The sequence below is a fragment of the Eublepharis macularius genome, chromosome 7 (assembly GCF_028583425.1).
Source record: "Eublepharis macularius isolate TG4126 chromosome 7, MPM_Emac_v1.0, whole genome shotgun sequence".
In the NCBI taxonomy this organism is placed as follows: Eukaryota; Metazoa; Chordata; class Lepidosauria; order Squamata; family Eublepharidae; genus Eublepharis; species Eublepharis macularius.
Window position 1 is genome coordinate 1,250,795 of NC_072796.1, and position 13,967 is coordinate 1,264,761.

At 44.8% G+C, this 13,967-nt stretch overlaps 1 protein-coding gene across 1 annotated transcript in view; it reads left to right on the top strand.

Moving 5' to 3' along the window:
- KAT14 (lysine acetyltransferase 14) overlaps window positions 1-13,955 on the top strand; it is a 26,833-nt gene extending 12,878 nt beyond the window's left edge. The window contains exons 6-10 of the mRNA XM_054986060.1: window positions 2,665-3,224; window positions 7,573-7,706; window positions 10,059-10,234; window positions 11,570-11,760; window positions 13,434-13,955. Coding sequence (XP_054842035.1) covers window positions 2,665-3,224; window positions 7,573-7,706; window positions 10,059-10,234; window positions 11,570-11,760; window positions 13,434-13,607 — 1,235 coding nt within the window. The 3' untranslated portion in view covers window positions 13,608-13,955. The remainder of the gene's footprint in view (window positions 1-2,664; window positions 3,225-7,572; window positions 7,707-10,058; window positions 10,235-11,569; window positions 11,761-13,433) is intronic.
- The last annotated feature ends 12 nt before the right edge of the window (window positions 13,956-13,967 follow it).

Below are 13,967 nucleotides of genomic sequence, written 5' to 3' on the forward strand. Positions count from 1 at the left end.
TCTGCCTCCCAGATAGCTTTTAAACTGTATCCCCCGTCTGTTGGAAAGCCCCTTACAACTCCCCCCTTTGAAACACCCTTAGCCTTCCGCCGCTTCCCCGCAAGACACTCCAGTCCCAGGAGTGGTAGCAACATTGTGGGGGCAGGAAATTTGTAGGGGAGGGAGAATCCTGTCTCCCCACCTTTGCTCTCTCCTTCCCAAACACTCTTCCTTGTTCCTTTAAACCACCACCACCCTCCCCAAATCCTTGCCGGTTCCTTTCTCCCTCCAGGAAACTAGTAAGTAACCCTAATGCTGCCTCCTGTGCTAACTTCTTTAAAGCGCTGTGCGCCCAGCCTGTTCTGTGTACTATTTCATGCGGCATGCCTTCAGTGGTAATCTGGGAGACAGCACTCTGGAAATAACATCTGTGGCCAGATTTTGTATGACTTCTAAAGCTATTTTCTTACTACTCTGTATTTGGTCTCATCTGAGGTGGGGCTTTAATGTGGTGCTATTTTGTGTGATAGAAACAATGGACAGTGCTCACGTCTTAAATTATAAAGAAGAAAACGGAGCAAGTGTATTTACTATGTTTACTATAGCCATGGAGTGTTTCATTCATTTGACTCAGTGGGAGCTGTTTCTTAACAAAGAGTAGTTCTCATACACATTTTTGGAATGCATATTTAAAAACATGGTAGCATTAGTGTTATGTGGAGAGCCGCATCCATCGCTGGGCGGATCAGGTTGGGCCCTGCAGAATACGTTCCCAGAGTAGAGATGCTGTTGATGGGGACGGAAATACTTGGAGGGAGGGCTAGAAATGGAGCCCTGTTCCTAGTGCGCTTCTTGTAACCTGTGGAGTTTTTTCTTGGCAGCAGGGCAGCTTTACCCATTGGTTACATGAGCCTAGCCCGCCCAGGGGCCCACTGCCCGAGCCAGTAGTTTGCTTACTTCATGTGTGTTCCGCCTTTCTCCCCAGTGGGGACCTAAAATGCCTTGCGTTATTCTCCTCTCCTCCATTTTTTCTCTTTAATAATGCCCTCCTCCACCCCCTCGGAATGGGAGCCCTGGGGTCTCGGATTTGCACACAGCAGAGCTTCTGTTGTTAGCTCTCAGACTTGCCCTCTCAGTATTAAGAATATGGCTATGCCATAAGCCTCTTCTCTGAATGTGTTTCAAAGACAAAATACTGCCTGAGCAGGCAGAAATGTGGAAGCCAGATCCCAAACGGGAGACGGAACGTTGCTAGCATGTGAGATGGCAAGCGAGGCCAGCTCTCGTCCCCCTCGCCCCGGATCCTCCCGGAGTTCCTGAGCTAATCACCGCAACACACCCTCCCGACCTTCCCTGATCCGTTCTCCTACTCACAGGCCACTCAGGGCTCTGATAGCCTTGCCCAGTCATACTTTGCGGGTCGTCGATCATCACCAGTAACTTCAGTTCCACCTGGGAAGACTTCATCAAACCCTCCCAATTTATCGTCTCTCCCTGGTGTATGCCGGTTTATTGTCTTGCTCCAGAGATAGTTTCCCAATCCTTTGTCCTACTCTGGGAACAACGATTAAGTCATTGTTTGGGGGCAGAAGATGCAATCTTGCCCCAGGTATGTTCTGTAGTATAATTGGACTACCCCTCCGCCATGGTTGTGTGCATGCTCTCGGATCCAGCATCCACCCTCGAAGTTCAGTTCGAGCTCTTCTGCATTGACTTGCAGGTTGCTCAACGCTCTTTCTTCCGGATGTCCTCTTGTGGTTGGTTAACTATCACCCAATCTGTCAAACTCTGTCCAGTTTTCACCGCGGCTTTCTAGTTAGCTCTGAGTGCGTGTTGTGTGTGTTTTTACGTGTTGTTGATCTTTATTTATTTATTTTCAATTAAAACCCCCCTTTTGATTGAAACATCTGCCTGGTCATTGAAAGAGTTCTGTAGCTGGGAAAATCTTCTTATACACAGGTGGAGATCCCAAAGTTATCTGCCTCTTCCTGCCTCTCCTTGCATACTAATTCCCCTCAACTCACGAGGAGACCTCCTCATAGATTAACACTTACGTATGGCCAGCCCACCAGAGCTACTGCTGCGCCTCTTAGGAGAGCGAGGCCAAGGTTGAGCAGTTCCTGGGGAGCATCAAATCAGACCCCCCCCCAAAAACGTGTGTCTGCAGGCGCGCCTGGATGTCCCGATATTTTGCCCTGAGGGTGTGAAGCAGCCATTTGGTTCGGGGAGAGCAAGGCTTGGAATTGAAATAATAAATGAGAACTCTTATTGCCATGGTAAAATTTACGGGGGAGTAGAAGCTTTGTATGCCTCCTTGAGGATGGGTAGGATAAAAGTAAAATAAATGTATATCATGGAAATATATAGCAGAATATTTGTCCTGCTGCATTTAAAAATATTTCTCATGTATCTAAGACATTAATTGGAGAGAATACTAGCAGCACACCTAATCAGCCATCAAACTGTATATGGTCTTTCTTATAACGTAGATGATAATTAATCAATTAATTCTTGAGATTAATTCTAAAATTGAACATGAGTGTTGTCATTAGATCTTTAAAATACTTTGTTAGTTGCTTTGGGGGCCCACGAGGGTGAAAGTGGTGGTAGATATATGCTTGCATAAAATAAGTAATAAATTGTTTTATTGTTGCAGTGGTTTTGAAATACTTTGCTCTGTTGTAGATGATGAAGAGATGGAAGGTGATGGCGTTATAGATCCAGGGACAGAGTATATCCCACCACCCAGTGGGCCACTGAGAATAATCCGAAGGAGGGTAGTAAAGACCCCTGAGCAGATTAAGCAAGAGGTGGAGAGTGAAGAAGAAAAAGCAGAGAGGCTGGAAGGGGGCGCTGAAGGCCCTTCCAGCGCACGCACATCCCTTCAGGCCCAAGGTCCGGAGAAGAGGAAGGCACAGACGAAGCAGAGGGATGCTAATGCCGACAGGCCGACGCATGTGTCTGTCAGCATCTACGAAGAGAAGCTTCTGCTGAGGAACTTGGAGACCTGTCCGAATGCTGTGGCCATGACGCCCAGCGCTCGGAGACTGCGGCGCAAGCTGGTCATCCGGCAGGCTAAGCGGGAAAGAGGCCTGCCCCTCTTCGACTTGGACAGCATTGTGAATGCCGCTCTTCTGGTAGACGGGATTTACGGAGCCAAGGAAGGGAGCGTTTCCTGTCCCCAAGCGGGCCATGCAATGTACAGAACGACTTGCCAGGACTTCAGGATCTTGGATCGGTACCAGGTGAATGTTTCCAGGTGCTCTCAAATGAGGGATGGGAGCGGGGAGAACAGGGGCATCCTGAGGCATTCCGTCCCCCTTCCAAGCACACAGGCATTTTAAAATGAATGGTTAAGTCCCTCTGAGTGGGCCGTTCGATTTACCATGAGACTTCATTCTGGTCTGGAGAGCAAGTGGATTAATCTGCTTTTGACTGAAGGGAGGGGCAGCAAAGTGTGGCGTAGTCGTTAGAGTAGTAGACGAGGATGGAGGAGATCCGGGTGCCTTGACATTATTTATTTACGTTATTTATAGTCCATCTTTCTCACTAAGACTCAAGGTTCAAATCTCCGTTCTACCATGAAGTGCACGGAGTCGTTTTTTCTCAGCCTCCCTAACAAGCAAAATGTCTTCCATTAATACTTTTGGAGAGTTGTTTGGCTGTGTGATTGTCAAAATCTGAGCTGATACCATTGGGAGATAATTATTTACGGAGTATATTCGCTGATGGACATTTTTGATGGCGCTCAAATGTCTTTACATGTCATGGAATACTGATTCCTAGAGGTACATGATTATGCTAAATTTCAACAAATTGATCACGGGCAATTTTAAACCTGTCATTATGGGATTAAATACATTCAGAATGACCCTTACCTCAACACTAACCTTTACTTCTAAACACCATCACCGGCAAATGGAGTTTTCCGTTTTTCATTTTCCTATCTCGTTTAGCTGCCTCCGCCCAAAATAAAAGATGGAAGAGTACTTTTGTGCTAATACCTTTAAAGATGTCTTCAGAAAGAAATAGCAGAGTTAACACAAATCTATATCAAAGTGTAGCTTCACACTCTAGAAGTTATAAAAGGGTTGTTACTCATCTGAAAAATTATGTTTCTATAACCTGTCTTTTAACTGTACTAATTCTGTTAATATTAATTTTATCTGCCAAATTTTTGTGATCCAAATTTTAATACTTTATTTTTAGAAGCTTCTTGCAAGCATAATCTTAGCAGCAGTGAGCGTATGCCATACCATAGATCTGTGTTTAATTGGAAAACTGTCACTTAGCAGTGCCAATAAACAGAATCCTCAGGTGAATAGAAACCACCCATTCCCTGTACTTCACAGAGCAATCTTTTCCAACATATTTTCACTGTGGAGCTGCTCTACCACACGTGTTCCATATCAACTGTATAGGAGCCACATTTCCAGCAGGCCGAGTAGTTGATCCCATAGATTGGATTTAACCTATGAGGAATCAGATGCCACTGAAATGTGAACTTACAATAACTTTCCTTCAGACGTATGCTGATAGGTGCCACTGCCTCAGAGGTAAACATAAATTGCCACTGCTCGTCAGAAATATTGCCTGTTTTTTATTAAACCAAGAATAGTCCAGGACATATCTGTGGTTTAGGTTCTTATGAATTGCTGAGATAAGACCCTTCGACTCTTTGCATTTGTAATTAAGTTTATCAAAGAGTGTCAGTGCTATTCATAACTGACCTGAGGCTTTCTTATTAGATGTAGAATTTCATAGTTGTAAATCTATGGGATCAACTGGGAGGAGCCCCGTGGTGCAGAATGGTAAGCGGCAGTACTGCAGCCCGAGCTCTGCTCACGACCTGAGTTGGATCCCGGCGGAAGCGGGGTTCAGGTAGCCAGCTCAAGGTTGACTCAGCCTTCCATCCTTCTGAGGTCGGTAAAATGAGTGCCCAGTTTCCTGGGGGTAAAGGGTAGATGACTGGGAAAGGCAATGGCAAACCACCCCGTGACAAAAAATCTGCCGAAAAAATGTCATGATGCGACGTCCCCCCATGGGTCAGTAATGACTCGGTGCCTGCACAGGGGACCCCCTTTGCCTTTAAATCAGAAAACATGAGTCAGGCCTCACCCTTCATAATATCAACCTGCCTTGCACAGTTTCCATCTATGCTTTCTATGGCACCATTGCCCTAAATTCTGCATTATGTATAAAGAAATAATGGAGAACTTTGGGGACCAAGGAACACCCTGAATTTACACCATACCTTAAGCGCTGTCTTGATTACTGGGTTAGAGTATAATGGGCTCTTCTTTGTAATTTTGTTATAATCTGTAGCATACCAAGGAATTATAGGGCAGGGATAATTTGAAACTATCTTCTTCTAGGCCATACAATGGCGCATTTTTATCGGCATGAATATATTTGAAAATGGATTTTAAGATGGAAGCAAAATAGTACGGTTTAAAATTAGGACATGATAATTCTCCTATGATCCTCTCTTTCCGCAAGATCTCATATGCCACCTTGGTTCTCTTACCAGCCCAAATAAAGTTTATTAAGGTATTTTTGTCAAAACATCATTTGAGGTATCTATTGGAAGGCTCTCAAACAGAAAGCTTAATTGGGCACTGCCAACATTTTAAAAACATTCATCCTCCAGTCCATGATAAATTTAGGCCTAATCATATGGGTATCTGCTTTAATTCCAGTCCACATCCAAATAGTTCGTCAACACTGAGGGATAACCAAATGCCCAAGTACTGAACTTGAGATGTCACCCACATAAAAGCCAAACATAAATGTTACTCCATCTTAAATTTGCTTGCTGAGATTGATACCAATTAATTGTGTTTTGAGTTTGTTAACTTTAAACCCTGACAATTTTTCATGTTCTTCAAGGCAAGTGTATCACAGTTTTATAGATTTATGTGGATTAGTAAGAATTAGTAATATATATTCTGATCTTACTGTTAACTTCGGACATAACTACACCACATATTTGGGTTGCCTCTTAGAGCTACAGCCAAGGGATCTACGCTTAGAGCAAAGAGCAAAGCCCAAAGTGGGCGTCCTTGCCTTGTTCCCCGCTGCAGCAACACGATTTGATAACAACCCACTGATTTGCAAATAGGCTTTAGATTGTTTATAAATTACCCTAATAATTTGTGCAAAAGGGTTTCCGTAATTCTACTTGCTCATAGGCTTTTTCCGCATCAATAAGCATCAGTGTATAATATTTGCATCGTTCTTAATATTTGCCCTATTAATGACTGAGATCACTCATTTTGTGGTGTCATTTATTTGCCTCTAACAAACCTTGTCTGCTCTGTGTGAATATATTTATACAAAAAACATATTTAGTCTCTTTGCCAACATTTTAAAAACATTCTTCCTCCAGTCCATGATAAATTTAGGCCTAATCATCTGGGTATCTTCTTTAATTCCAGTCCACATCCAAATAGTTCGTCAACACTGAGGGATAACCAAGGAATAACATAACAATTTCTCAACTTTTGCTAAATGGCAATATTTACAACTGCTATAGCAGTTGGAATCTAAATGTAGTCCCACAGCATTAAGTGTTTGAGTCTCCCTTGCTCCTGAAAATTCTCACTGAAGCAATGCAGAAAATAAAACCTACAATATTTGTTTAGAAATAGTTGATGCTGATTAATAAATATGATATGCAGATTCTTAGGAATAAGGAGCTTAATAGCCCAGTTTTGCCAAAGCAACGAGATACGCCCTTCAATGTTGCACCTGTTGTTTCTGTGAAGCTGTGATTTATTCAGCAAATAATTGTGTTTAGGGTATTTTGGACACCACAGCACCTTTTAAATAAAAGATCAAGTATCAAATTGCTGTGCTGTAAATTACAGGGTTCGTCTTTTATGGCATATGCTTTAGGCATGTTGAGTTATTTGGTCTTTTGAGGAGGAAATCATTACTCATAATAATTTTGTATTAATTGATCTTTGGGGATGTTTATGTACTTTTATTTGCCAGTTTCTTGAAGGTCAGTGGTCAACAAAAATTTACCCTCTGTGACCTCACTGTAGCTAAAGGACTTGCATTACAACATTGGAGTAACAAATGCCCACCTCTTGTAATTCAGTGGTTCACTTTTTATCTATGCCGTATGAGGCTTGTATCATCTAATAAAAATAAATTATAAAAAAAGCAAGTGTCTCTGTGACCAGCTGTTCCAGTGCAGTCGTTTGTGATACCGAGGGAGCTCATTTCTGTGGCATGACTCGAGCACATGTTTGCCGAGTCCGTATGAGGGTAGTTGAAGTCACTCTTACTACATCCTGTGCTTCAGTCATCTCCTCCTCCCGCTGCGGAGTGCTGCCGGGGCAGTGGGATGGCCCCTGGAGTGCTCCTGTGCTCTGCTGTGGGCCTAATCAGAGGTGCGTTATGTTGCCGTTTCCCCCGCCGGCCAGGTGGGTGGGAGCAGGGGATCCCCGCCTCCAGCGGGGGACTGGCAGCCCCAGTGGTCATTCCCATTGCATCAGTTATCAGCTGTTCCATCATTGCCTGCAGTTTGTAAGCCTTCGGGTACCTTCCTGGCTTGTCACGTGTTCCGCTTGTCCTGTGTTACAGACCAAGCTGTCTGCGCTGAAGGGGCTTCGACAGACAGGAATGAAATTCCTTAGCCGGCTGGTGGGCTCTGAAGTGCTGAGTGATCACAGCGTCATCAGTCCCTACACGTCCCGTGTCTTGAAACCTTTTATCAGGTACGGGTCGTTGGGGGGCTGTTCTTGCTGCTGCTGCTGCTGTTGGTTGTCGTCTTTACCTTTCCTTCTGTTTTTTCCAGCAGCATCTTTCTTGATTGATGCAAATGTGTCATTACTGATAGTATGTATTTTTATTGGGCAAACATCTTGATGGGTACGTGTGGTTAGGTCAGCAGTGCCTAGAAGGGACAGTGTCTTATTTGGATGGAGCTGGAAGAAAGCAATCTTTGCCACATTTTGCATTTACACTGGAATAAGAGCTTCACCCAACATCCTACCCCATGTAGAAGCCAACACAAATAATTAGAAAATTCACAGAGCTCTGCTTGCTATTTAATATTTTTAAGAAGCCTCTGGGAGAGGTCATCAGGACATTTGGACTGCAGTGTCAGCAATATATTAATAATAATAATAATAATAATAATAATAATAATAATAATAATAATAATAATAATATATACCATTCGATTTATATACCGCTCTTCAGGACAACTTAGCGCCCACTCAGAGCAGTTTACAAAGTGTGTTATGCCCACAACAGTAATCACCCTGTGAGGCGGGTGGGGCTGAGAGAGCTCTGGGGGAGCCGTGACTGGCCCCAGGTCACCCGGCTGGCTTCAAGTGGGGGATCAAATCCGGCTCTCCAGATCAGAGTCCCGCCGCGCTCTTAACCGCCGCACCAGATATGCAGGCGATACCCGTAAGCTCTGCCTCCCTTTCCCACCTAATTCCAAGATTGGGGTTGATGTTCTGAACCAGGGCTTGGATGAGGGTGAACAAGCTGGAACTGAACCCTGGCAAGACAGAGAGGTCCTCGTTAGAAAAGAAGACCAGGGATTTGCGGTCTTCACGAATGGGGTTATACTCCCCTTGCAGAGCCAGGTTCGCAGCTTGGGAGCGCTAGTCAACACAGCAGGCGCCGTAGAAAGCCAGGGGGCTGCAGTGATTCGGAGGGCTTTTGCTCAGCTTCAGTCGGGGCATCAGCTGTGCCCAGGCTCAGTCAGCTCTAGCCACAGCGATCCGTGCCTTAGTAATGTCTAGAATGGACTGTTGCAGTTCCATCTCCTTGGGGCTGCCCTTGAAGGGTTCAGAAGATGCCAGTAGTGCAGAATGCTGCCGCTAGACTGCTGGTCAGGGCCAGCGGTGGGGAGCAGGTGATCCCAATATTACCAAAACAAAGAAGGGCACCTCGCGTAGTAACAGAATGTCAATAATAAACCTACAGTGAATCCGTCTAAGGACCAACAATATTACACTCAGCACCACCAATTTACACAATTTATGCAAGTTTATAGTGTATTAAAGTGCCAAGTGCTCAAGAATGTAATAAATACAAAAAAGGCAGACGTCCAGCAGACGAGAAAGTCTAAAGTCTAAATAATTAATCCTTCTTGCTACTCCCAGTATTACAGCAATTATTATAGTGGCTACCAATCCACTCCCGAGCCTAATTCAAGGAGTTGGTTTTGGCCTTTAAGCCCTACATGGCTTGGGACCGGATTCTTTGACAGGCCGCCTTCTCCCCAATGTTCCAGCTTGTAGATTAAGATCACGGGAAGAGGCCCTCCTGACTGTCCCATCAGCAAACGAAGCTCACCTGGCGGGTACACCGGAGAGGTCCGTTTTGGCGGCACTCCCCTGATTACGGAACAGCATCCCCAGGCAGGCAAGCCTGGTTCCCTCACTGTTGCTTTTCCGGAGGCAGCTGAAAACATTTTATTTAGGACTGCTTTCCATTCACTTTGTTTTTTGTTTTGTTTAAACTGTGTTGTTTTTAAACTTTGTTTTTAATCATTTTATGATTGATACTTTATTTATATTGTAAGCCGCCTTGGGTTTCTGTAAGGTAGAAAGGTGGCCAATACATGCTTTAAATAAGTAAATTCTGCAAACCGTAGGTGGTGGTCTAGACCCTAATTGAACATATTTTATGTTCCTGATTTCTGTTTTTTAACTCTTCACCCCTGTCCCCCCCCCATGTTTTCCAGTTGATCTAAGGTATGCTTATGTACGGCTAGCTGTTCCACCTCGAGGTCCTTTTGTAATTATAATTTGAATAGAACTATCACCTTGAAATGTATAAATGTGCCACACACTGCAGCTTTGTGTTGTTGTACACAGTTCATTTTATAGTCTTCAAGTCAGCTTAGAGCCACTAAGAAAACAGGTACATTGTCTGTTTCACCCCTTCTCCCGTTTCTGTTTCTCCAGCGGGCTCCTCCCCCCAAGGGGAAAACAGCCCTCTTGGTTTTTCGACCCTTCCTGAAATGGGACCTCTCCAACCATCACCCAGCCGGACTGCGGTTATGTTCTCACCAGGGCAAATGACATTTTTGTGTGTGTCCTTTCCAGGCGTGATTATGAGACCAAACCACTGAAACTTCAGTTGCTGGCTGAAATTCGAGCACATGCACACAAAAATGATCCCAGCTGGACCGCCGAAGCCGAGTCACCCCTTGACTACTGCTACGTGCGCTCGAATCACATCCCCACTATCAACACGATGTGCCACGAGTTCTTCTGGCCAGGTGAGACCTCCTCTGGAAAGAAGGGGCTAGATGGGAAAGGCGAAACCTGCAAAGCCTGGGAGAGGGGGGGCAGGGGCCAGTGACGGACTGGGAGGCCAAAAGAGGGGGGGAGGCCTTGTGTTGCCAGGTAAGTTGGCCAGCTGTAGCCCCTTCACCCATCCAGACTGGGCAACTGGCACAGGTGCCGTTAAGCAAGGTGAGCGGCCCAGTGTGCCCACTGCCTGCCTCCACGTGCAGACACGATTCTGCCAATCCGGCAGTCGTGCTGGGCCAGGGTGCTGATGCCTGCTCTCCCCTCCTGGCCCGCGGATGAGTCACGTGCTCAGGACTAGCTGCGCCACGTGGAATGGCCAGCTGCAGCCTGGGAGGGCCTCCTGGGCTGGGAGTTCTTAGTGACTCTCCTGGCTGCTTCAAAAGTTCTCTGTGTTGACCGTGTAGATGCGATTAGTTTGTTCGATGGGACCTGGCCATAATCAGTTTCTTGTCTGGGTTTTTCATGATTAATTGAAAATAGTAGGGCAAATTAATAAGAAGAAAATCATCATTACTCAAAAATTTTCAAGTAGAAAAATTGCATTTGGGGTCAAATGCCTTAAGCACCCAGGTGGATACAGAGTAAAAATTAATTAAATAAGCAAACTACATCAGCGCTAGAAATTTTAAAACTAGTTTGTATACTTTAACTGAAGTCGTCCTGTTTCTGGAAGTGCTTTTCTGAATTTCATTGCACTGGCTCTCCCGGATTTTAGCTGTATAAATCAGGGTTTGAGCCCCTGCAATGGCTGTAATAAATCTTCATTTTTAAAGTGTACATGGTCAGGCTGAATCAACCTCACAAGTTTTCTGTGGGTCTTTTCTATTTGCGAATATCTGGCCATTAAGGACATTTGTATTATTAATTTATTTGAAATGTAGATAAACCCCCTTTTTAGCATGGTTATAACCAAAAGAAGGTAACTACCTATTAATTGCAATAAACACATCTTAGAACAATAAATAAGTGACCAGAAGAGCCCAAATCTTGAGGGGCTTCATATTGTTGCGCCCGAGGAGCTCCTCAGCCTGCTCCAAAGGCCCTTCCGGAGAATGCAGCCTCTCCTAAAGAAAAGCTCGGTGGCTGCCTGCCTCCTCTGGGGCAAAGCCCTGGTCTTGGCAGCTGCAGAAGGCGCCTGGCCTGGGGATGGGCAAGGAGTTCCTTATCCTTTCATATTCGCTTTAACTTGCATCTTTGCATCCGGCCTCCGCCAGTCCTGAATTTAACTGCGTACGACGCTCTCCTGCGCCCGCCTCCCACACTTTGATCCCTGGAGGGTTCGCTCTTCTTTGCTCCTGCAGGGATTGACCTGTCCGAGTGCCTGCAGTATCCCGACTTCAGCGTGGTGGTTCTTTACAAAAAAGTCATCGTTGCCTTTGGCTTTATGGTGCCAGATGTTAAATACAATGAAGCATATATCTCTTTTCTCTTTGTTCATCCCGAGTGGAGACGATCGGGGATTGCAACGTTTATGATTTACCATCTTATTCAGGTACTCTCTCTGGTACAAAAGCAAACGGAGCAGATTTTACTCTGTGTGTGCTTTGTCATGTGTGGGGTTCCTCCTCCTTTATGCAAATTCAGTTTGTGTGTGTTTGGGGTGGGGGTGGGGGACTCACTGGAGAGATCCTGAAGCACAGCTTCGGTTTGGGAGCCCACAGTTGGTGCCTGGTCGCCTGGATGGCAGCCCCGTTCTAAAGGCTTCAGGACAGCCGGAGCTGCAGTTGAGCCAGCGGATCAGGGCTTGCCAGGAGTGCTTTGCTGCTGGGCGGCAAATGAGGTCTCTTGCCAAGCCCAAGGCCAAGACCGTCTTGTGTTCGAAGGCTTTGACTGTATCCGTGGTGTAGCATGTCATTGCTGGTCTCAGCAGCCACCGTGATTGGTGCAGACCTATTGCTGCGCGCAGAAATGTGCCAAGAGCAGAAAATGTCCCCCTTCATCTTGCACTGCTATAAAAAAAAGTATAGCTAATTCATAAATTTGTCATTGCGTGAATTATACCTCATTGTCCACTTTTTTCCAGCTGGCAAATGTTTTTTTTCTCTTGGTTCTCTCTCTCGAGTTCTACTATAGTGCAGCTGTTATTAATTCCCAGCTGAATTAATTGTGGAGCTGAATTGAATAAAACTAAATGAAACTATTTAAAAGTTGCTTCCAAATAAGTGGGAAGCAGATTTTTTTTGTGACTTATTTTTTTATATGTACAGTCCTTAAGTATCACGTTAGAATATGTTCCTTCTCTTGGTCCTGTTCCTCACGATGCTGCTCGCTGCAACATCTGCCTGCAGTGACGTTCTGCAGAACTGCACATACTCAAGCTTCTACAGCGTTAAAACTGGATTAGTCAGTCAAGCAAGCCTTTATTGGCGTATATAAAACCGGATTACAGCCCTGCTGTTAACCAGAGAACCTGAAATGTCTTGGTTTTCCTAGAGAAGGATGTTGGACAGATATAGTGGCCTACTCAGCGGAAGAATGAGAAACCTCAGAGGATGCTGGGAGCTGCTGCTCAGTTTTATCAATGGAGATTGATAAAGCTACCTTAGGGCTGTTAAATCTTTCTAGTATGTAAAAAAAAGCACATCCATACAGCAAAAATGCCAAGCAGTGTTAATTTCCCACAGTGGTAGTCAAGTATTCTAAATTGCATCTCTCTTTTTCATTATTGAGCCATCTTCTGCAAATCCTAACTAAGCCGTAGCTTAGTGGTTAAGCAGTAGGGTTACAAATTGGCACTCTGCCTATTTAAATCCCACTCCTGCCATGAGCTCAGCAGGTGGCCTTGGGTCAGCCGCTCCTCAGCTGCAGCTGTATTGTGGGGATAACAACAACACTGACTTGGTTCACCGCTCTGAGTGGGCATTAATCTGTCTAGAAGAGTGGCATATAAGTGCATTGTTATTCTTTTTCTAAAAGTGTGTCATAATTATTCTTCGTTTCCTGCAAGTCCTTAACCCATCGTAGAGAAGCGGTGTGAGCAATCAACCCATCTTTGTTGCCATGAAAATCTGACCATGTGCACGATCCATTCCCCACGTCACAGTAGGAGTTGCATTGTCTGAATGCCATGTGTGAAGCATCCCTCTTTTTTTAATAAGTTAAATTATGACTTTAGTGTTTCCTTTTTTACCCTGTAACTCTGCTTTTATTTGTGTTCTCTGGCAGACCTGCATGGGCAAAGATGTAACCCTTCACGTCTCTGCAAGTAATTCTGCAATGCTGCTGTACCAGAAGTTTGGATTTAAAACTGAGGAGTACATTTTAGATTTCTATGACAAATACTACCCTTTGGACAGTAAAGAGTGCAGGCATGCATTCTTTCTGAGGTTGCGGCGATGACACATAGGGTTAGCTGGAGGTTCACAGGAAAATGGGACACTGGAAGAAAATGTGGCTCAGAAACGTTACTCTCCAAGGCCTCTGCGTGCTCATTTGCTTTATTTCTGATAAGTTGTGATGCCCGTTTTATAACCTGTTGATCATGACAGAGATGCAGGGGAAGGTCTAAGGCAAATCTACACAACTCCTTTTACTGGAAGGACAGATCTGGTCCCCTCTTTGGATTAAGCCAGTTGATGCTTCCCAAGGGCTTTGATTTCTCAATGTGAACTCCTGCCATGGTCAGTGGTATTCTGTTTTTGTAATTACTTTTTGTTGGAAAGTGATAAACATTCCTGAATCAGCCTGGCCAAGTGTCTT